Genomic DNA, 23025 nt, shown 5'->3' with positions numbered 1-23025 from the left:
AAGTTTTCTCCTGAGGTATTGCTTCTCTGACTCTCACAGGGATCATTGCAAGAATCTTACACATTGCATGGGTGGAACACTTCTTTGCGTGATCACTGTACTTTTGCATTTTAATCTAATTCCATTACAGCTAGCCCACTGCTAAACAATCCCTATAAGAGTATGAACAGTTCAATGTACAATAAAATATTCCTTTCCAATACAGTTACTGCTTTTAAGTTTCTTTGTATGTTGCCTTGTAAATACACCTTGCCACCTGTAAAACTTAAAAAAGTTTAAAAGTATTGGACTGACTTCTGAAAATCAAGTTCTGTAGCTAAAAGCATGTGACCACAAGACACTTATGTGAGGGAATGCGACTTTCAGAAGTAAATCCAGTATTTCTTAAAACTAGACTACTTAATAATTCTTTTAAATCTGTATTCTGAAGACTAATGTTTTCTCTAACATTTTTTAACATTTTTCCAAAGGAAGAAAAGAAAATGAAGCCTCACACAGCAAGTAAATTATCTAGTTTTACAACTGTTTTAATACTTCATTAAGCTCATACAAAATCTGTAGAAAAAATAAGGTTAGGACTACCTACAGATGTATCCTAAGATAAATCAGTTTAAAATTACTATTTCATTAACTGAAAGATACAGTTACTGAGGTTCTGAATGAAATAGCCACTTCCATAAGTGTCTAAATTCTAACATGAGAGTTGTGCTTGTTTGAGCCCATATTCACAGAAGTTCAACCAGCAAATTTACTGGAATCAATATTATCTCCTCAGATACAGACGAAAATAGTAAGTGACTGAAGCCGATTTGCTCTGTGAAAGGATGCAAGCACTTGCAATTTCGTCTAGATAATACCTACTTTTGGTTATTCCTAAATTAATATTTTAAATTATTCTGAGTAATATTATTATAAAGACTTTGGGAATCAGGTCTGTATCTTAGGTGAGAAGTCTAAGCCTGAAGGACTTCAAAAACATGACATGAACAATGAATTAAACAAAATCACTTCCACTACAGTACAGAATGAACTAATGAAACTACTTCAAGTACAATATAACAGTAGATCGTATAGAAAGTAAATATTCATGCTATCCATGTGTACTTAAAAGCATTTTACATGTCCATCCACACAAAAACAAAAAAACTTGTTAAAACTATAACCTGCATCTCTTTATTTATAAAAGGTACAGCAAAATATTAATTAATTAAATGCATACAGTAGCAGTTCCTTTGTGGAACAGCAGGTGCCATTACGTGTCCATTCGTATTGCAATCAAATGGCTCCCATAACCTTTTCGTAATTAATGAAAGCCTTCCAATTTCTTGTCCCACTGCAGAGAGATGAGGTTCAGTAATTAGGATTCTGGAGGTAGAGATGATCTGGAGAAAGAGGAACCCTATAAAAGAATACACTCAAAAATATCAAAGGCTTTTTAAGGACACAGGAAACCTTTAAAAACAGAACATCTCTCTAAAATATTTGACTGTGCCCTTAAATTCCACTTCTAATATTTGCAGTCACTCCTCCCCTTGCCATTGAAATCCATGCAGGCAGTGGGAAGCCCAGTCATTCCCCAAAGCTTCTGGTGTGAGTTACTCACATATTTCTTAGATCTAATCCAGTCTGATCCTTCACATAATGAGTAAATGCTTTACAGACCTAGCTGTATTTTAATTCAAGCAGGGATAAAACAAGTCATTAGACCACCCTGGTACCATGTCATGGTTTTCTAAAATCTTCTTTTATTATTTTAAAAAATCTTGGCTCAGGCTTGCAGGGAGTTGAAAACTTCAACAAGATTCATTACTCTGCTGTCCTCCAGTGCTGCAAGGCTTCTACAGAGTTTTCAAAGATAAATGCTATATCCTTAAAGACACAGGTAAGCGTTATCAGCTGTATTTTCAGAAAAGGGACTAAAGATACAAAGCAGTCCCATTGTTGTCCCAGATCATAACCCAAACAATCAGATTACAGACTTTTTTTTTTTGACCACTGGAGCAGCCTTGCCCTCTGTAGCAACTCCTTGGGCTTGTTACAATTCCTTAATCTAAATTTTAGGCATGATAAGATACCAGATAAGCTTTCGCTGCATATATATGACAAAAGACACTGATCCTTTCTCCTCATTTGAACACAAGTTAGTCTCCCATATATTGATCAGTTTCTACTCTTGTAGATTGTATACAGTAGCATCACTTTTCTGCAGCATTAAAAGATAATTAACAGACAAAACATCAGAGGAGGGGACTGTGATATAGAAAGATGAATGTACCCAAACAAAAATACATTTACCTTTGTTCTCTCTCCTAATTACCTGTTTGGTACTGGCTCACACAAAAAAATCTTTCAAAATACAAAATACTTCTCTCAATTTCCTTCTCTCCTTGATCCCGCAGCAAAGTTATGAGGGTTCATTTATGGCAACAGCGACAATTACAGCAGAACACCATTATGTTATTGAGGATGAGGAAAAGACTGAGAGAGGATGTCTACACAATGCATACTGAACACACTAGGCCATATCCCCAATTCATTAGTCAACACTTACACAGGGAACAAACTTGGGGGCCATCTCCCCTTTGCCCCATATGTTCTACAGTCACTTACACAAAAACAAAATGCACACGTGAAGTAATTCTGAATCACTAGCATCTTTCATAATTGCAGTGATATCAAAGATTGCCTATGGCATAAGGCAATGGTGAATCAAGCCTCATGATCTTTATAGGCAGCTTTGCCTCAGAGAGTACTGGCAGGCACTGAAACAGAATGAATAGCACCAAAGTACAGGTAAATGAAGGAATTTACAACTTGAGATTTGCTGATGGCATTCCTTCCTATAAATCAGCTAATGGTGTAAAAAAAAGCTAAAATTAAACTCTTCTGCATGTAAACAACATGGTGTACAAGAATATTTCTGAACCAATGAGTTGTGTGCACATCTGTGGCAATTGAGGTAGATTTTTTTTCTTGTTCCAAGTATGTTCCAGCATACACTATTCAAGTTCTCAGCAATGCCAAACAAACTTGTATCTTCAGTGTCTTTCAGGGCAGGCATTTTGGCTAACTCTTTGACTCAGAAAGCGCACTCTCTTCATCCCGAGGTTGCACAGGCTTGCTGCTTCCTCTTAAGGTTAAAAAGGAGTACCTCAGTCCTCCTGCCATACTACAGAAAAGAGAATGAACAGTGGTGTCAGAGATACCCGACGTTGTGTATACCACTTTAAAGGTATGTACCTTCCCTTCCAAAGAATTAAATAATGCCAGCTAGGACAAATTAGGAGTGCCTCAGAGCTGTGTAAGCCATCTGAGAAACAAGCCCTGAGCAGCCAAAGATCAATTATCAGTTGCTCCAACAGATTAACAGAAACAAATATAACAGTTCATCCAAACACAAAAAGTAACAACTCACAAGTCAGAACTCATATTCAATGGGCACAACTCATTCAGCCAGTGTTCCCCCTTCCCAGACAACTTGTTTTTCGCTTGGAAGCCTCACAGCTCGGAACTGCAGCTCATAAGAAACAGAATGAACCCAACCCCGCGTAATAAAACTGTAGGCATGTTTCCATAGTTAAGATCTTACCATAGTAAGATTCAATATCTGGAAACAGACATGAAAAGACATAACTAATTTTAATGAACTTTACATCCTGAGGCAGTGCGTCCTCGGGCCAGTAGTTTCAAAACTGCATCACCCAAGTGGCCCAAATCAAACAAATATAAAACTATACCTCACTGAGAAATCTTCAGGTTTAACAAATAAAAGCTATTTAAATAAAAGCTCTACTCACCAAATATTTAGCCCTATAAAGTTTAACATGGAGAATATGTAATCTCCACCAATCAACATTCCAATGTAAGCAATGGATATATTCTGAAAAGAAACAAAAGCCATGCATTTACCGAAGTCAGTTTCAATGTCCAAGAATATAAATTATATCAATTAATTTACTTTTCTAAGGAAATAGCTTTACTCTGTTGCTGGCCGCTCTAGAATCAGTGTTTAAATTAGTTTCACGGAATGCAGCCTTATGGGCAATATAACACTGAGATAGAGTAATAAAATCAATATGTTTTCTAAGTGGATGCAATGCACTGAGAGTGACTTTCTGGGGAAAAAAAAAAGAAAAAAGGAAAGAAAAAGAAAATTAGCTATTTGATGTTAGGTAAAATGGAGCTATAGCCACCTTCATAAAATGTACTTTTTCATCTTTGGAAGACTGATTTCAAATCCTGTTTCTTAAAAGTAGGTTTTGGATTCTCAAGGATAAAACTTATGCTTTAAAGTTACAATAAAAGCTTTTTACTATTGCTTTTAAAGGGCCACCTACTTTGGCAACTAAATGTGCATTGAAAACACTTGGCTCAAGTTCAATGCAGGCACAGTTTAAAGTTAAAGATTCTACCCCTCACTCCACCCCCATCAAGTTTTGGGAAAATTGTCCCCTGTAGACAGAAGGAAAGCTACAGAACTGTATGATCATTTTACCAACACATCGTTGGTTTCAAATGTTTTAGCAGTTAGCCGGGACAATGACATAATTTCTAACAATTTCTAGTGGGCACTACTGCATCATAAAGTGCCTCTCAACTTTAAAGCTGTTCAAAATGTCTCAAAAACTAATTACTGCTCAAAAAATAGAAATAGTGTTCTCTACCTTAGTGGTTCAATGCAGACATATAAAATTTAAAAGAATGCTTTCAGGACCACAAAATGAAACTAGATTAATCTTGCCAGCTTTCACACAAAACAACTGTAGAAAGACAAGTACCATCTTCTGTTTGTGGATTTTGCTATGCTGGAGGTATTGTTTTCCTTAGCCACCCATGAAGGCAAGTACCCCGAGGACTGTCATTCCTGTGCCTAAGCTAGTTTGGATTCTGATAGTTGTTTGGCCCACAATTGCACAAATTTCATCTTTTGCTAAAAGTCCTCCTGCTTACAGCTCCACTCTTCTCTCCAAACTGGCCTACAAAAAGCTGCTTGTGTAGTTAGTGATCTCAGTTCAGACATGCTGGCCTTATCTACACAAATGAAGCTGCACTGGCTTTAAATTAAACTGGATTAGAGAAAACAGACTGTTAAGAACACCAAGTTCAGTGTTTAAGACAGGCATGTTTTGGTGTTCATCAAATTTAGCACCGTTTATACAAAACAAAATGAATTAGTTCATTCAGCTAGAATATAAGTTGTCACACAGAGACAGAAGCAGTTAACCACAAAGCATTAAACTCCTTACTATAGCTTAGTCATTATTCTGTACCTATTAATGCCCTATTTATTAGCAGCAACAGAAACTAGTTTAGCCCAAAGTGAAAGTGGCTTAGTCTATATCAGTTTGCAATGGATTTGCAACAGGTTACCTTGACTAATTCACAGTAACTTGATAAGGAACAGAAGCAGGTGACAGTACTTGACAAAATATGGTTAAATGTACATCTTTTAACTAAGTAGTTCAAGTTTCTCATGTAGAAAAAAAAAGTTTTAAAAACGTTAATACTCACATCGCTTTCTAGAGTATACCTGAGATTCAGTGGAAGAAAACAAGGTCACTTTGTTGTATGGATCTCCAAAATGTATGGCACAAGCAGTGTCCCAGTACCAGCCCTCATTTTGAGTTTCCAGCTCAAAGCATTATCAGGATCACTGCTGAGTCAATGCTCTTCCCTGTCTATTTAAGCATTCTCATCTCCTTCTTCTCCATAACTCACCTTGATGGCACCAACTACTGTCGTTGTAAGCGCAGAATTGTAATGACTGCATAGGACAGTAGAATACATCAAGAGAAACCTAAATAAAGCAAAGGAGAAAATGTTACAAATTCCTTCGAGGAAGATCAGAAATTTAGCAATACTTTGAAATGTTCAACATTTTCCGGATCAATATGTTGCTGGGATCTTCAATCCCACCTGTTCCAAACCCTAAAAAAAGATTCTGTTTATCTGTATTTTAAGTTAATGATGTGCATATACAGAGTACTCAAAATGCACATTAAAATGTGCTGCTTGAGCTCTAGCAGAGGCATCCCTATTTTCTGTGCTGCATATAGGTCAGTATCTGAAGTTGGTTTGACTCCTTGGTTGGTGATGTGTGAAAAGCCAGAACAGGATCCAACTCACTCTCTTATTCTTGCTTTGACTCTGCAGTTCTGACAGGAACAAAGCATTGTTTCATTACTTTTGAGTCTGCCATACTTTACCAGGTACTTTAAAGAACAAACGCACCAACACACCTCCTATACTAACAGGCTTACATTCCATTAACTGCAAAGAGGTTAGAGAATCAGAAGAGACAGCCAGCAGAGAGATACTGAGTACAGAAAGTAAAATGCTAATCTCACATTGTTGACCACTGTACTTGTAAAGTCATTACTTTATCAGAAATAATCAAAAGACAAGATAGGAGCCTGGGGGGAAAAATACTTTTTCTTTTAATTTTACCATAACTTATTAATGAGTCTTACATTGGAGATTTGCAATTTGAAACACCATCATTAAAATATCTTACTTGATTGTTCTGTGTCCTTACCCCAACAAGCAGGAAAGAAGAAATTGAAAGACAAATAAAAAATTTGTCCAGTGTTGGAAATGTGTTGCCTATTAGAAAAAAAAAAAAAAAAAGAAAAGAGGGAGAGCAGGAATTACATGCTATATAATCAAATATAAACACATATAAAACATAGTTAATATGAATGTGTGCAAAATCACAAAGTATGTTTGATTCATATTATAAGTACAAAATATTTATGTTACTCCTGGAAACAGTTTGATGCATTTAACTTCAGAGACAACAGGATAACAGCACCTATGATACCTAGACACATTCTCCTAACATATATAGCAGTGCAGATATGAAACTGCACACTGCAATGAATACAGTACAGAGAATCTGTATTTTTATATTTATTGATACAGATACTAACACTGTGATTAGTATTTTATAATAAATAGTGTTGATATCAGACAGAGAGAAAATAAAGTAAATAAATAATCTTGAAATCTGTTTCATACCATAGATTCATTCATGAACAGCTCTCAGGATCTGAGTCTGCATTTTTGAGCTCAAAAGTAGATTAAATAAGAAATACTTAGGTCTCTCATCAATGAAGGCCAATGAAAAGGCTAAATCATCGCTTTAAAGTCTGCTCCTTATTGACATGCAGCAAGAACACAGTGTCACACAACAGTCACTAAAAACATGTCACAGATTCTTCTCCACCTCTAGTAATTCCAGGATACGCCTAATTTTAATCTGGTTAGTTTAAAGTCACCTGTATCGGCACAAAACTCAGTAAAGGCTAAACGCATCTCTGAGAAACAGGGTAAAGGCTGTTAGTCCATGCTAAGCTGTGGCTAGATGAGCCTCCAGCAGAGATAATAGATTAGAGGGATCTTGGGCAGCCCCGCCTTGCTAGAATTGTGCTGGTGCACAACAACAAATTGTGAAGTATTACAAAGACACATTTTGGAGCTTCATTTCTCTTCCACTGCATCATGTTTTCCTGTCCTCCTAGTCAGCCAGCTGGTGAAGAAGTGAATAACTGGGACACTCACACACTGTAGTCTTTACAAGATGTGGTAACTACTGCTCCAGAAAGCTCTAGAGGAGCAGAAACAATCTCCCTGTCACATAGACGGTCACTTTGACTGGCAAAACATACATGCTGTGTGCATTGTCTGTGATGGATCAAGGTAAAAATCTCTGCTAGGGTAAAAGCAAGCCAACCTCTATGGCCTGAAAATTTGCTAAATACAGGTGTTATCTACAATGATTTGTTGACTTTTCATCAGTATTTTTACATTTTCTACCTTTTTTCTGTGATTTAATTTCTGTGCATCATGTTGACACTAGTTATCCATATCATTTAATGCAATTTTCAATATTAAGTGACCAAGCTAATGCATATGCACAGTAGGCACTATGCATGTCTCTGACATTTATCGACTTTTTTCAGGTGATTAAGCATTAAATTGTTTGTGCCAAATCAACCTGTGGGCACAAGGCATTACTTCTTTTTCCAATGGACTAAATTTAGTAACAAGGTAAATCCCCCTGCCCAGTTTTCCCAATATGATTCCAGCCATGACTGCTGGGAAAGCACTTGAAGCCTTACAGCCATACAAACTTGGCCCCTACTAAGTCTGCCAAGCAGGGCACCACCTGCATTTTCCTAAACTGGCACAAGGTCATGCTGGAGTGACATCACAAGATGAGATTTCACAGTCAGAACAGATCGAAAGCCATCATTTTTCATGGAATGGCCATTTTTACACTTGAAATAGGCTTGTAAGAACACTATGACAAGATCATGTGAGTCCAGGGCACAACACCATACAACAAAGGATGCTGGAATGATTTATGAAACCCACAAACTCTGTAACAATTTTCAGTGGCAAATCTCAAATATTTCCAAAAGCAAGTATGAGTCTCTAGACTCATTTTACTGGTAAGAAAAAGGCAACTCAGCAAGTCTGTGAGAGAGCCAGAAAAACAACACAAACCTCCTGGTCTGATACTTTATGTGCCCTCACTATTATACTGTATTACAATTAGCTATGGAGAGTCATGCTGTCATTCTATAAGAATGTGAAATGTAGGTTACTAAACTAGACTGAGACTAAACAGGAATCTGTTCTGTGCATCAGAACGAGAGAAGGACTGGAAACTGTCTGGTTTTGGTATTTGCAAACTCATTTTAGAGCATGTGGCAAATCACAGAGTGCAGCTGGATTCCCAACCAATTGCTCTAGCTGAGAGTCCCCAGTCATACATTAGTTTTTAAACAAAGACATCACACAGCTTCAGCTCCTCATCAGAGTGAATAATTACAAGGTCTTACCTGTGAAGCAAAGTCCAAGTCATGTATTTCAAATAGTAGTCGCTAACATGGAGGTAGGATTCCCCCTTTAAAAAAAAAAAAAAAGCAAAAACCCACCCCCCAACTAAAAAACCTGACAAAAATACCATTGTCAATCTGAGATCTGGAATATTGCTCCTTACCTGCTGAAAGTCTCCAGTAGAAAAACTAATAATAGCTGTTGGAAGCACCATGAAACAAGCATTATAGAAAAGGACACCATATTTTCCCAACTCCTGTAAAAAATGAAACATGGTGTTTGGTATTACAAGCTGTTTGGGAGCAAAATACTAAATATTACTCTGGCAATCCTTCTGATATTATTGTTAATGAAGAGACAAAACATAATCCACTTCAATTTAAAACACAAACTTGCGATCATTGGATTCAGTGTCTAGTACTGAGCTGAGTTTCCATTTCAATCACTTTGTATGTTCGGCAGAACTTTACTGCTCTGCTATTCCTTGGAAAGTTTCTATAAAACACCAGCTAGTCAGAAACTTCCCAAGGCACTGGTCCATAACTGCTTTGTGTTAGACTGCAGATAAGTCTCTGCCTGGTCAATAGACTACCCATTCCATCTACTGCACATCAACCACAAAAGCACAGGGAAGGGTCGTTCCCTGGTGCCACCACAGCAGGAAAATTAATGAAGCCTGACTCCTACATAGCACCTGCAATCACTGGTAACAGATATAAGTTCAAGCAACTTGAGGGACACCATATATCCTGTTGGTTAACTTGCTTGACACAAAGGCAGAAGGTCAGGGGAATGAAAAAGCAGCCTTCTCTTCCTTCAGGTGCAGCCATGCTACGTAGCAAATCTCTCCAGCTTATCTCCTGCTTTAAAATGAAACCCAGTATTTTGCAGAAGCTTGTAAGGCTGTTCAGTGCTGCTTGTAAAAGGAAAATACAGAGTCTGGATTCAATGTGACTCTGGAGATGATAAAAAGATACATATTTCCACTGTACAGACTGATCCACAGAAGTCAGTGACAAAACCTCTATCCAGCATTTCCAAGACTGCTTTTGGCTACGACTTAGTATGTTTTCATGGCACTGTATTTGAAGAGCAGTCTGCTCAATGTTTACACAAAGTACAATGTAGCGCGGTATGGCCTAATTCTCTGGCACACCTGGGCTTGGTGTACACCTACTTTTAGATAGCCAAAAAAGGTATCAGTCCTTATTGTTATTGACTTAAACTGGTCAGGTCTCTGCTCCTACCCACAGGATTATTTTACATAAACCTAACTTAAGGTGTGTTTCTAGTCAAAAATTCACCTTCCTTAGATATATATATATTAGCTTTACAGTTAAACAATCTGCTTTGGTTTGGATTTATTTTATTTTTCAGCCAAAACCAATGTTTTAAAGCCACTACAAACTCTGCCTGAAAGACTTGGGAAAAAATAAAATACAGTTTATCTAAGCCTGGTCTGAGATACTACTAACAAGCTTTCCCAGGGTGGTCTGTATTAAGGATGCATATATCAACTGAAATACGAAAGCAAATGAAACTATTTATTAGTTCATAACTGTACGCTCATAAAGTCATATAAGTAACCTGCTGCTACCATATTGTCATAACATTAAATTCAACCTAACCACCCACAGTTACCTTTGGATTGATTTTCTGTTCTGTGTAAACTCCATTTGCTGCTGTGAAGACATCATTTAGCAATACAAATGTGTAGCCCTCCGGATTAAAAGACAGATCAGACCTGGGAAAGAAGTATTATATTGTAAATAAGCAAACACTATACACTGCATTGCTCTACCTTGTTTACCTAGAGAAATATCATAAATGAGGAAATGCAAATCCTGAGAACTCCAGCAAGTCACAGGTTTTGCTTTAAGTCTTCTCTGTAAGTCAAGGTATTTTACATTTCTCCAGTCACAAGACCCTCACAAATGAGTCATCAGAGAGTCGCCAGAACACAGGGCATTAAGTGGCAGGAAATGTTCAGTTTTCATTCTGTGAAAAATTCCATCTGTCTCAATCCTGACAACCTGTCCAACTATTAATTAGTACACTTATCTATTTCTTTTAACACAAAAAGCAGCTAGGGAATAAAGTATGACTACTTGCTTTTTACAGTCAGACCAGACATATTGTCACCCTTTCTGTTTTGACTAGTTACCTCACGGATATAGGGTCATTCATGTAAGAGGACATGGCTCTATCCAAGTCACATGACATGGAAATTATTTACCTTTGTACACAGCAAAGCCAAGAAATAAAAACGAATATTACATTTCCAGTTAAGTAAAGGAATATCCAAACAGAAGGAAAAAAAAAACCCAAAACCACAGAGGAGATTAACATCCAAGTGCTTTGTGAACTTCATCTCACATTTGAACTCATTAAAAGTAATTAAAAAAAAAAGATGTTGCCTAACTCAAAACAACATTTGACAACCAGAAGATCAGTCTTTCTACCCAGAACAAGAATATATTTTTCTAAGATTATTAAAATACACTGGTAGTATGAAATAAAAGCAGCATTCCTCTCACAGGTTTAACTTGCTTCATTGATGATCCTGCAAACATGGAAAACCCTGGGCAAAAAAAAGAAGCACCCAAATACTTCCAGCTGGAGTTAATAGATTTTTCCCTTTTGTATTCCTGCATCTCCCAATGATGTCAGTAGAGAGATCATCCAAATCAACTTGAGATAGTTGATCTCAGCTTAGGTTTACTTGGCACTTAAAAACGAAGAAAATCTTTCTGTTGTCCCTCCTCTCATAACATGACTTCATATAACAAATGAAAACCTTACCCAGCTGCTATGAAAGCCCCAAGAATGATGGCAAATACGCTGACTATAATACTCAGTGGGTATCGTTTCCTGTAGACAAAAATTAGACAGTTCACATTTTCATTACTTGAAGAGGAGATTAAATGGCTGTCTGCCTGAAAAGTTTCAAAACAATTAGTAATCACAGAACATTTAACAAGAGGGCACAGTCTTCATAACCTGACAGAAGCATTGTGATTGACTATGTGCCATGCTGTTAGACTTTGGCCCTGAGAGCAGAGATTGAAAAAGCATTGTAAGCATTCTGCTGCTAGATAATTTTAAGAGTAAGGATTAAAGGTTTAAAGTAACAGTGCTGGAACAAACTGTAATTTACTGTGTATTGGTACTCATAATGAAAATATTTCAATGTCTTCCAGTAATCCAATACAGGAAAATTGCTACACACCTCTCGTCTAGTTTTTCATCTCACCTTTCTTGGGGAAAATGTTGTATGACACGCTAGCTGGGCTATTTTTCAAATAAGTACTTATTTTGAAGTCAAATTTAAACATTGTACTTGGAGCGGAAAGCACAGAAGCTTATTATATTTTTCCGTACGTGTACACCAGCACTGCCAGAGTACAGAAAAGCATACCATAAAGCTATCCTGCTTTTTATACCTGTATTACTTTATTTAGAAATGTCTTAAGTATTTTTGCACCATACTGCAATGCCACTTACAGACAGTCTCCTAGCCATTCTCTCAGGCCAGCCCCCCAGCTCTCAGCTGGCCTGTGAGAAAAGATCCATCAAAACAAACTGTACAAAGCTCTTGGAGAAATCCTGTATGCCAAAGGAGCACAGATGTGGACTACTGTCCCAACAACAAACCTGTATGCAGTATCTAGATATATTAGGCTTTGATCATAATGAAACTCAACAATAACAACCCAAATCTTGACTACTTTTCAAATCTTGAGGTAAGCCAGCATAGACTCTCTGGAGTCCTTTCATTTTCAGCATTGAGGAATGACACTGTGGCAGTCTATAAAAATACAGTGTCCTGCTCTTAAGCTTCCCTTAGACTAGGATGTTCCCTGCACTCATATACCACATTGCTGAGAATGGATGAGAATCTCACTGACTCACATTTTCCTCACTTGCTTGCAGGAGCCCTCAGGCGAACAGGAGAAGACAGCAAGTTCTCTTTCCCTGTGACAACTTGTAAATAGAAAACAATCCTGGAGCATCCCCAAAATACGAATCACATTGATCAACTGTTGCTTCAGCCAAAAGGAGATGCCAATCTACTTGGAGACTTTTTGAAAAGCCTTTCCCCTGACCATCACCCTCATGGTGCCTGGGTTCAGCTTCAGCAAGCTGCTTTTCCCCTTGAGACCTCACTTTACCCAAGCACAAGCCATCTCATAAAACTATGACAGTGACAAAGTATGATGTATTTATATTCCTGTTCTTCCAAATCGGTACAACTGAAACTAGTGATCCCAAGCAGCAATAGCATACACCTCTTAATTTCTCATTTAAAATAACTGATATATCTATAATGAAGGAGTTTTCTGATCTAACAGCATACTGCAAGATACCATTTGCTTCATTAAACTGGCATGTTTTTAGACTTGACCCGGAAAGCCACTCTATCTAAGCAGACTGCCATACTATCACCACCGTTTTGAGACACAATGATCTGTCTGTTTGAAGCAGTTTGCAGCTTAGGATCCTCCGAGACGAGACATGAACCTTAATTGCTAAAAGAAGTGTCTGAGTCATGCTCTGCTTACCTGATTCCTGTGCAACAGTCAAGAGAATGTGCTGCGTAAATGACAGCAAGATGATTTTTTTTCCTCTATTCATTAAAGTGCATGTACTTCATGCAGTCTTCAGAAAGAGCTACATAAACCCACTTTCTTTGGTTTTCTCTATTTCTCAGTAAAAAGTACTTATCAATATTGTGATGAGGTGCCACAAGTAATCCATTTGATATGATCTAAAATAAAAGTATCTTAAATTTAAAAAAAAGGATCACCCAAGTATGATGATTTCCAGCAGTAAAGTAAGTGGAATGGTAAACTTCCTTAGCACTGTAAACATCGGCAAACTGTCAAAAAAAAAATCCAAGCACAGTATCAGATTAATAGCATATTTATGTTCTAATTCTTATCTAATATTACTAAGCAGAGGATGAAACCATTAGTCCAGCAATAAGCAACCAGAACATATTCCCAGCCACTTAGCATACATAAAAAAATGTCAGTGTGACACTAGAGGCACATTAGATAATGAAATCCCTGAAAAAAGCAAGATTTGCCAGTTTGTAAAACAACGCAACTGGCTATCTTCCAAAAGACCCCTCTACATCAGTGAAATAAAATATAAAAGCTATTTTCTACCTAGCACAGCCCCTATGAAATAATTCTTCCAATAGAAATCACAGGCAGGGTATGCAAAAATTATTTCTATTGTAAACTCAAAGCACACCCAATGAACCTGTCTCTGAAAACATGTAACAGAAATAAAATACAAAGCAAACTGGTTTGTAAATAAACACTACTTTCAAAAAAGTAAAATAAAACCACAGCCCAGAGAAGTACAAGAAACATGAAAGGTGGGACCAAAGGTGCAACTAATGAACAAACAGCTACTTTTGAACAACATCTTATTGGTCTACAGTAAGCGATGTAGTTGGAAACCACTCAAGAAAACAAGATGCAAGAGAAAACACTTGCATCTGATGCTTTGGAAATCTGACAGCATGGCCATATGGACCAGTTAGTCATCTGCTTAAGAAAGCTATTAACAACTGCATTAATAAATTATACAAATTCTAACAGGGAGTTTGATGTCTTTACAAAAGATATTTTGAAGTTATGCATAGGATCATCTACACCTTATGGATGAACCAAACACGGTGGAAAGTTCCATAATGTAAGCAAATGTCAGTAATATAACAAAACGCAATGTAACAAGATGTTAATTGTAGAAACACTGCGGCTGTTCTTACTTTTCTGTTATAAAAATCAGTTATGAACAGTAAATCTAAAAGAAGTATGTCAGTCACAGGAGGAGGAGATGGTGCCCTTATGGTTAAAATAACCTAATAAACATTTTATTTTAAAATTACAGATAGGGAAACGCGAAAGAAGAACCCATGAATCAAACTTTTACAGGATTGAAACTTCCATATTCACATTGGCTGAAGTGCTACTTGGGACAGTACTGCCGAAGTCCTTATGTCTGCCTGAACAGTCACTTCAGCGGAACAACTTCTGAATGAGTACGACAAAGGGCTGCAGAATTAGACGCTTAACGATTCAAAGTTATATGATATGCTGAAAACCTGCAAAATTCTGTGTTTTCGTTTAGCTTACTATTAAACCCTCAGGAGTCTGTAATAACATACAAGAAACCACTGCAACAGTAGTGTTGTACCCTCCAGTCCTGGTTCTGCTGTCATGTGGAACTCCTTTTCCATAGAAAATTTGGTCATTCAATCTGTTACAGCAGGTCCTCTACATAGCTTACGCCTTCTTAGCGCTAGCATGGAAGCAACTCCCATGGATCTATGCCTATGGGCACACAGGAACCAGTGAGCCCTTTAGCACTCTCCCCACCACCCGCTCTTGGTGCTCAGCAGGGCTACACTGCTGCCACCACCCCGCTACACAGGAGTTTTTCCGTCTCTTGGTGTGTTCTAAATAACCTGCACCAACATCATGGTACAAATCTTTCCTATATTCTTCTTCCTTCAAAAACGTCTTTCTTACAGCCTTCAAACTCTCTGGTTAGGACACCCTGGACAAGCTGGATGCTTGGGTATGAGGGGGAAGTGACAGCACATTGTCACACAGAGTACTGTGATTTTCTATCAGTACAGGCCTAACTAAGCTCCCCTTATAAGAAGCAGACAACCTGTAAACAGATCAAATGTTTGGGTAGGAGTTTCATAATAGTATCAGGGGTTTTCACAGACAGACAGAGAGATAGACATCATATGCATTTAAGTGCCTATGCAATGATTTTTTTAGTGTTTATTTTTTACCCCCACAAAAGAAAATGGTAAAATCCAAACAGTCCACTTATAACTTAATTTACTGTACCTGAGTTTGCTGGTACTTGATAATCCACTTATATGGTTCCCAACATAAATCAGAGGCAGAGGAAACAACTGTGGTAAAATTAAAAGCACAACTCAGATTATTATGTTTTGAAGTACTGTTAAGAAACTTTATTTGACATAAATTGGTAACTGTAAGATCAGATATACTTTTAGCAAGAAAGAGGGTTTTTTTAAGAAAAGAAATGTAACTATGCTGCAAACTGATCTGGAGTTCTCATTCACGTGACCATTCACAACCAGAGTTCCACTGATTTCATTAGAAGTCACAATCTACCTCTGATGAGACTCTGACCCGTTTAGTGTAAATGTTAATAAATTTTATTTTAATTACTACAATCCTCAGATTAATACTCATTCTTACATTTGATTTTTAGGTATAAAACTAATACTAATAACAGTAGCTAAATAAGCAAGAGAGCATGAGCAATAAAAGAATGAATAAGCTGTAAGTATGCTATGCTTCTCTGGGTACTCCACATATATTAGTATGCCTGGAAGATACGCTATCTGCCTAACAAATTATGCTGTGGAGATACTAGAAAGGAAACGTAAGTATTTGGGGGTAAATTAAACTTTACTACTTCCAGCTTCTAGCCTAATGAGACTGACATCTACTGAAACATATTGGCCCTAACACAATACAGAGGAGCAATAACAGAACTTCAGAGCCTTAAGAAAATGTACCAGAAGTCAGGGATCCGTACACAATATTCAGCTGCAGTTCAGAGCTGTTTCTCAGAAAAGCTGCAGAAGATTAAAACCAGCCAAAGTAATCACTGGGAACAAAGGTGGTGTGTACCTCTCGTCCCATTCATTATCAGTCAAGCAGAGTTGAAATGGCAGAAAAACAGAACAGATCCTCTAACTTAGCATGTAACACCTGCTGTTGTTGTGTCTATACATGCTTCAGGAGACACTGTTTGTTAAAGGTTATGTCTGTCTTCTCAAAGCGTTGTCTGCTGGAAAAGCATACAGATGAATGGGCTGCATGTTATCAGTGTCAAAAATTCTGCCTTTCTTTTACAGCAAAGAGGAGAGAGGAGAAAAATACAGTAAAAGTTAACCAGAGTTAACTAAAGTTAACTTTTAAGTGAAGGTAACAGTGAAAGTAAACCAGAGTGTAAAGTAAGAGGAGTAACAATAAATATTCAGCCTGTCAACATAAGCATGCAAAAATTTTGTGATACACTATCTCTTCTACGTATTTTTATTCAGAAAACTACGTTCATTCATAGCATAAAAACAGAGCTGGTATTACATTCTCCTTCCTCTCAACTTCATCTATTGTATAGGCAAAATCCCAACATCTAGGACAACATCAGAGATCAATGAAACATTTACTTAAAAAGGGTCAAGAACTCCAAAGCTTCCTCACTAAAATAAGCACCTTGCTACTTTAAAGCTCTAGCTGAAAGTGCTGAGGACATAAACCAGTTGGGGAGTGAAAAGCAGCAATAATCTTAGTGTCAATTAAACAAAAAGTTGTCAAAGGGATAAAGAGGCAGTCAAAGGGTGCTTTAAAAAATAAAGAAATCAAGAGTGATCAATCCAGCTGATTCACTGTGAGTAGTCAAATTCAGCACTACAAGCAATACGCAGGTCCTGGATGCTGCAGTGCTGACTGCTCCCAGCATATCCAGGGAAGTCTTCCAAACGATAGATATTATTAGGACAAAGTAAATGGATGCTGTATTTTTTAATGCCCTTGTATTGCTTTTAAAGTGAAGGCCACAGCAGGGAGGGAGAGTAGTGGGACAGGAGGGGTGCAGAGGGAAGAAACCTCTTGAGGTCTCAAGAAGTTGTTTACATGCTGAACTAAAAACTACCCACTGGGAAACCTTCTTAATTCATGTTTTGGAAAAAATAAGGATTGTCCATTTTATAATCAATGCTATAGATATTCCTACAAGATTTCTACATGCAGGAATGTCAATTATTTCAGCATGCATTAAGAAAATAAAGCATTCACCAACGGCTGCGACACATTCATAGCAAACCTCATACTGACAGTAAGACAAGATGCTGGCCTGAAACACTATGATATCTGAGCTCTGCAGCAGAGCTGAGAGCTAACTATCCCTGTATCCCTGAGCAAACACTGAGCAACATCTTGGAACAAGACATAAACACGCAGGCTTTGCATCATAGTAAAGCTCCAGCAACACTGCACACAGATGCAAAAATCTATGAGGATCATAGCTACAGACATTTCAGATCCTAGTTCCCAATCTGAGATAATAAAAGATCCTCTCATATTTTCTCCATCCTGCCTCTTTGGACCATACACACTTAAGGTCTGCACAATGCAGCTAATCCCTACCTACCTACTGTATCTTTGGTGGGCATCATTTTAGCCACTCCTATAGAACATAAACCTTACATTTGGAATCTAGTGTTGTTCAGGTTTTTGGTCTATCACATATTCTTTTTCTATTATCACATGTGCATTCAAATTTCCAAACAGCCTTTCATGCTGTGATCAAAATCCTTTCTTAAATACAGACCTCCCATTGATCCTGCAGGGAGCTGTATACATCTAGAAGAATACTTCAGGAATCTGAAAGAGTTCATCCAGCTGTATGAAGATATAGCATGCTTTCCCATGTACTGCATAACCAAATGGCACCAGACTTCTTTGCAAACAAAAGGCAAGAATACTGCAGTGAAATTAAAATTATCGAATCCAATGCTACATGAAACAAAGATACAAATAAACACATTTGACAAACAAATGCAAAACTGTTTTCTGTTCTTCTTTTATATCTTGTCTCCATAAGAAAGAATGCCATTACAAGACGTAACATTTTCTTATTAATATCAATCCTTACCTTCACAGGTATACTTTTGTCAAAATCGGGGAAGTGAACAATCTTACTTAGTTTTGAGACATACAAGATAAATATAGTGGCTGCCATCTAAACAAAAATAAAAAACAAGAAGTCATGTAAGAACAAAATTGTAATGTATAAATGAAAGAACTGCTTCAAAGACCAAATTACACGCATTTAAAAAATGCTAGCTTTTATGTATTTTTCTTCAGAGAACAACACAGCACACAATGAATAAACTAGAATAACTTTATTCTTATCAATTTTGCCTGCTATTTATTTAAAAGTACAGTATAGAATTATGTTTTACTGGCTTGAGAAAAACCAGCGGCACTCTGTTGAACAATGCATGCTGAGAAGGAGCTGAGAAAATAAAACAGGAGGCAATCCTGGAATAATCATGCTGTTTTCACTCAGAGTTGTTTAGCCTGCAGAATCACTCCTACAGCTGTTTTGGTAACGTGAGGCAGAGGTTTTGCATTGATCAGTCTGTTGACAACATGAGGAATGAATACAGACAGAATGAAGGAGAGTATCTGAGCAATCATACATCTTAAAGAGTTAATGCCAGCCCCAGAAAGGAAAACAAGATGTTAAATTTTCCTATACAAAAATCCATTAATTGTCTATCTAGAAAATGGGGTGGAGTCACGTTCTATAGACTAAAGCATTATACCGTATTATATGCACTTTACAAACTATTCAGGGAAATCTTGTAAGGATCAGTCAACAAAAAACCAGAAATACCATTGAGTCTTAGGTTCTGCAAAGAAACAAGGCCATATCATTGCTCTTAATATGAAGTATTGCTGCAATTTCTAGTCTTTGGCTTCCTCTTACACATGATGTGTGGTTCCCTGAGCAGTCTGGATGTGTGAAACTCTCTTTCTCTGCCCTGCTCATAGAGCAAAATCTTTATAAGACATTTTACTCTCTTCAGCACCAAAGAGCAGAGATATCAGACCTGCTTTCATCTCTTCCCCACTACCCTTTAGCTTGTAACCTTGGCAGAATAAAATTCCTCTTATTTAGGCAGATGTATTTGCCTAAAAACCACTTGCTTCAAGGCTCCATCTTTCCCAGCCACCCTTCTGCAGGGTCACATGTTCTGCTTTATGGACCATGTATGCAAACTTTGATTCTACTAAAATGCCTACTAATATTAAAAAACATATTTCTGCTGCAGTACTGCAAATTGCCCACAGGCAAACAAGGCAAATAGTATCAAAAGTGTGTAGCAGTTCTGCTGGAGAAGTGCTGGGAAAGACCCGAGTGATTTATGAGGAAAGACATGGCTTGTCTACAAATGCAGGCAATATCTCTGCATATAATCCACAAACGCTCAAGGACTCTCCTAAGACCTATGAACTTCTTAGAACAAATCTTGGCAGTTTTAAAGGTCAGTTCTCTTAATTACTGAACCCTACCGGGAGAAATAAATGGCATTTCCAGTCCCTTACAAGACTCTTCCCAAGCAATAGTTTTGACTTGAGCTGAAATTTCCTTTATTTCACTAAAACAAATCACTCTTCCTTATGGTATATCTAATCCAGAAGACAAGCAGTGCAGTATAACAGAGATTTCCCCCTAAAATATACCTCTATGCTAACATTAGTTTAACTTACAAAATAATTAGTACATTTAGTGTGCTTTACTTCCAAACGTACCTGTCCAATTCCAAGAAACATTGGTGATGGGAAGCTGAAAAGCATAAACAAGATATTTAATACTGAGGAAAGGGAGAAAAAAGATAAAAACAAACAAGCAAAACAAAACAACAAAAAAGAAGAGTTTAAATTCAGCACCAAAGTAAAAAACTGGACACATGGATTGTGGACGACTGGCCAGTCTATCAGAAGAGCGCAGGAACTGCTACAGTTATTTGAGTCCTAATATTTTATTTCTGCAGCAAAACACAAGCTGCATCCTAATAATATAGCATATGCACAGCCAATCAATTCTGAAGAGCTAATTGTTTTCTGGATATTTGTAAGTGAAGGTAACACACTTGGAGAACTCTAACAATGCATAGTCTTTTGAGTGGCCTCCAACATAACCTATACATCCTGAGATGGTACAGCAAGTTAAATTTCTTGCACCTGCCCTAACTTGGAAGCTTATTTGCATAGTCCAAATACACTATCAATATGATTTTGTGAAAAGAAAGTACCTAGGTAAATGTTGCAGAAACATCTATTGTCTGCTAAAATGGCTAAATTCCTACCATACCCCTTCAGTTAGCTTTAGCTGGAAGCATGGATACCTGAATGTTAAGAAACGAGAAACTTCAGCAGGACACCCAAAGAGCCTGAGCCCTCCATTTTCCTCCCCTAAATTTACATCAGGTTAAAAACAATAAAGATGTGGCAGTAACTGCTAATTCTCTGTATGCATACTGAAATACAGGCAAAGACGTTATTTACAATGGATGGCTGCTTTATGCTGTCACCAGCAGTTGTCTGGAGCCTCTCTGCCCAAAAGCCTTGGGTGTCAAGGAGCTCCCTGAATGTGACGGCTCCTGCTGGCTCTGAGGAGTCATGCAGCTTTTTGCTGGACTGCGCTGTCAGGCAGAGATGGTCACACACAAACCTGCGTCCAAAGAATTTAAATAAACCCCACTTTGTTCCCTGCACACACCAGCACTAGCAAATGCCTAAGGAGGGTCCGTGTTCTCAACAAGCGTTGTAATTTTCCATTATCAAGGCTCTTTGAGGTTGTGGCTATTTACCACAGAAGACACCAAGAACTGCCGTAGTACTACTTGGTGTGCTGAGAAATGTACATCTCGGATGAGCACCACTGGGATGGGAAAAAAGTATTAGTGAAAGAAAGAAACTCTGAACTGCAGCAGGAAGGTCCTAAGGAGTCTGGAGTCATAACCCAAAGAAAGGGTTAGGAGCGGCGAGTAGCAAAAGTGATTCTGGGGAACTGACTTATTAGGGGGGGAACAAAAAAAGAAGAAAAAAAAACAGAGCAGAAGAAATGGGACTTCCATTTATAATCATTTATAATCACGTAAACTCTATTGCACTTACTGTGACACAACATAAATACGGAGACTTCACTCATCTGTACTACACAGATTTCCCCAGACTTCTTGGATGTGCAGAGCCCTAAACATCCCCAGCAATGCTGTAAGCTTTTTATACAAAATTTAGGCTTACTGATGGGCATGCTGTCCTTGACTGTCGTTCATGGATGTGCTAGACGTATGCCAGGGACGTATAGGGAGCTCAGACTGTATGATAAACACCACTACGAAACAAAATCAAAACTTACCTCCTATTTCCTTTCTGGGAGACACTTTATACAGCTCTTACATGTTCAAACTGCACTGAACATTAGACCGTAACAGCAAGTTTTGTCTTTATTTTTACTTTTTTGCTTTTATTTTGCTGGGTTTTCTTCCTTTTCTGTTGTTAGTTCATAATGAGCTAAAGCATAGCAAAAACAGACCAAACCTTTTAAGTGAAGAATATTAACGGTGACAAGACCACAGCTAAAGGACGACGGCTACACATGGGACCCCCCATCAAGCCAACAGACGTGGCTCTCCAGCGTTTTCCTGATGGAGGTTTTCTGAGCTGCGCGTTTGGTTTTTGGCTACCTCAGAAAAGCAAGGTGCTCGCGGGAAGGTTACAAGACAGTTTGGCAGGGACAGTTACGGGAAACGCTGCTTGCCTGAAGGGTCTGACTCGGTGCGACCGGCGAAACGTCAGCCTCGACGCCGGGAATAACGAAAGACCTTTGAGGAGAAAGCTGGGCTCAACAACATGCCTGCAGAGGCCTCTGCCATCGGGTGGTGCTGCAGAAGCGGTACGCGCTGGGCGTACATCGGCTCTGAGATCGGAGACGCCGACCCCCGGCTCAGCACGCTGCCCGACCTGCCCGGTGTCTGTGAGGCCCGGGCCGGCGCCTGCCCACCGTGCCCTGCGCCCGGCCCGCCCGCCGGCCCTCACCTGTAGGCGCTCAGCAGGGCCTTGTTGACCAGCACGCTGAGGAAGGAGCACGTCCCGTAAAAGATGGCCGAGAGCACCCTGGGCAGCGCCGACGGCGCCCCGGCGCCCGCCGCCTCCCCCACGGCCTGCCCGGCGCTCATGGCGGCGACAAGCGACGGCGGCGGGCAGGGCCCCACCCCGGGCTGCACGACTGCGGGCGCCCGGCCCGCCGCCCCTCCTCCCCGGCCCCGGCGGCCTTCCGCCACCGCGGCGCGGTCGGACGGGAGGGCGGCCGGGGAACGAGGCACTCCCCGCCGGCGGGGTACGCCAGGCCGCAGGGCAGCTGCCCCGGCTGACCGGGACCCTCCGCCGCCGCCGTCCGGCTGGGACTCGCTTTGCGGGAAGGGAGTTCAGCATTTCAGTCCCCCAAGGCAGAGTTTCAGCCCCTCAAGGCAAGCGGCCCGGTCAGGGCTGCGGCCCGGCTAAGCCCAGCTTGGCTTGTACAGAGCACTGGCCT

General features: G+C 39.0%; 1 protein-coding gene across 9 annotated transcripts; it reads right to left on the bottom strand.

Moving 5' to 3' along the window:
* Positions 1-502: 502 nt before the first annotated feature.
* SLC35D2 (solute carrier family 35 member D2) lies at positions 503-22955 on the bottom strand. 9 transcript variants are annotated; one of them, XM_075079825.1, is made up of 13 exons: positions 22530-22605; positions 22266-22315; positions 20238-20271; positions 18571-18657; positions 15723-15790; positions 13652-13723; positions 11647-11715; positions 10486-10588; positions 9008-9100; positions 6536-6603; positions 5719-5797; positions 3798-3880; positions 503-3169 (listed from the first exon to the last, which is right to left on the bottom strand). In XM_075079825.1, exons 3-13 carry the CDS (start codon positions 20256-20258, stop codon positions 3067-3069), a joined length of 846 nt encoding a protein of 281 aa, XP_074935926.1. In that variant the 5' UTR covers positions 20259-20271; positions 22266-22315; positions 22530-22605; the 3' UTR covers positions 503-3066. The 9 variants fall into 9 exon arrangements, with proteins under 9 accessions (XP_074935926.1, XP_074935920.1, XP_074935919.1 ...); XM_075079819.1 differs by lacking the exon at positions 22266-22315 and having other exon boundaries at positions 503-1399; positions 22530-22955; XM_075079818.1 differs by lacking the exon at positions 22266-22315 and having other exon boundaries at positions 22530-22953.
* Positions 22956-23025: the final 70 nt, after the last annotated feature.

The sequence above is a fragment of the Phalacrocorax aristotelis genome, chromosome Z, assembly GCF_949628215.1.
Source record: "Phalacrocorax aristotelis chromosome Z, bGulAri2.1, whole genome shotgun sequence".
Taxonomy (NCBI): domain Eukaryota; kingdom Metazoa; phylum Chordata; class Aves; order Suliformes; family Phalacrocoracidae; genus Phalacrocorax; species Phalacrocorax aristotelis.
The sequence above is the reverse complement of the archived record's forward strand: the minus strand, read 5'-3'. Positions and strand labels throughout refer to the sequence as shown.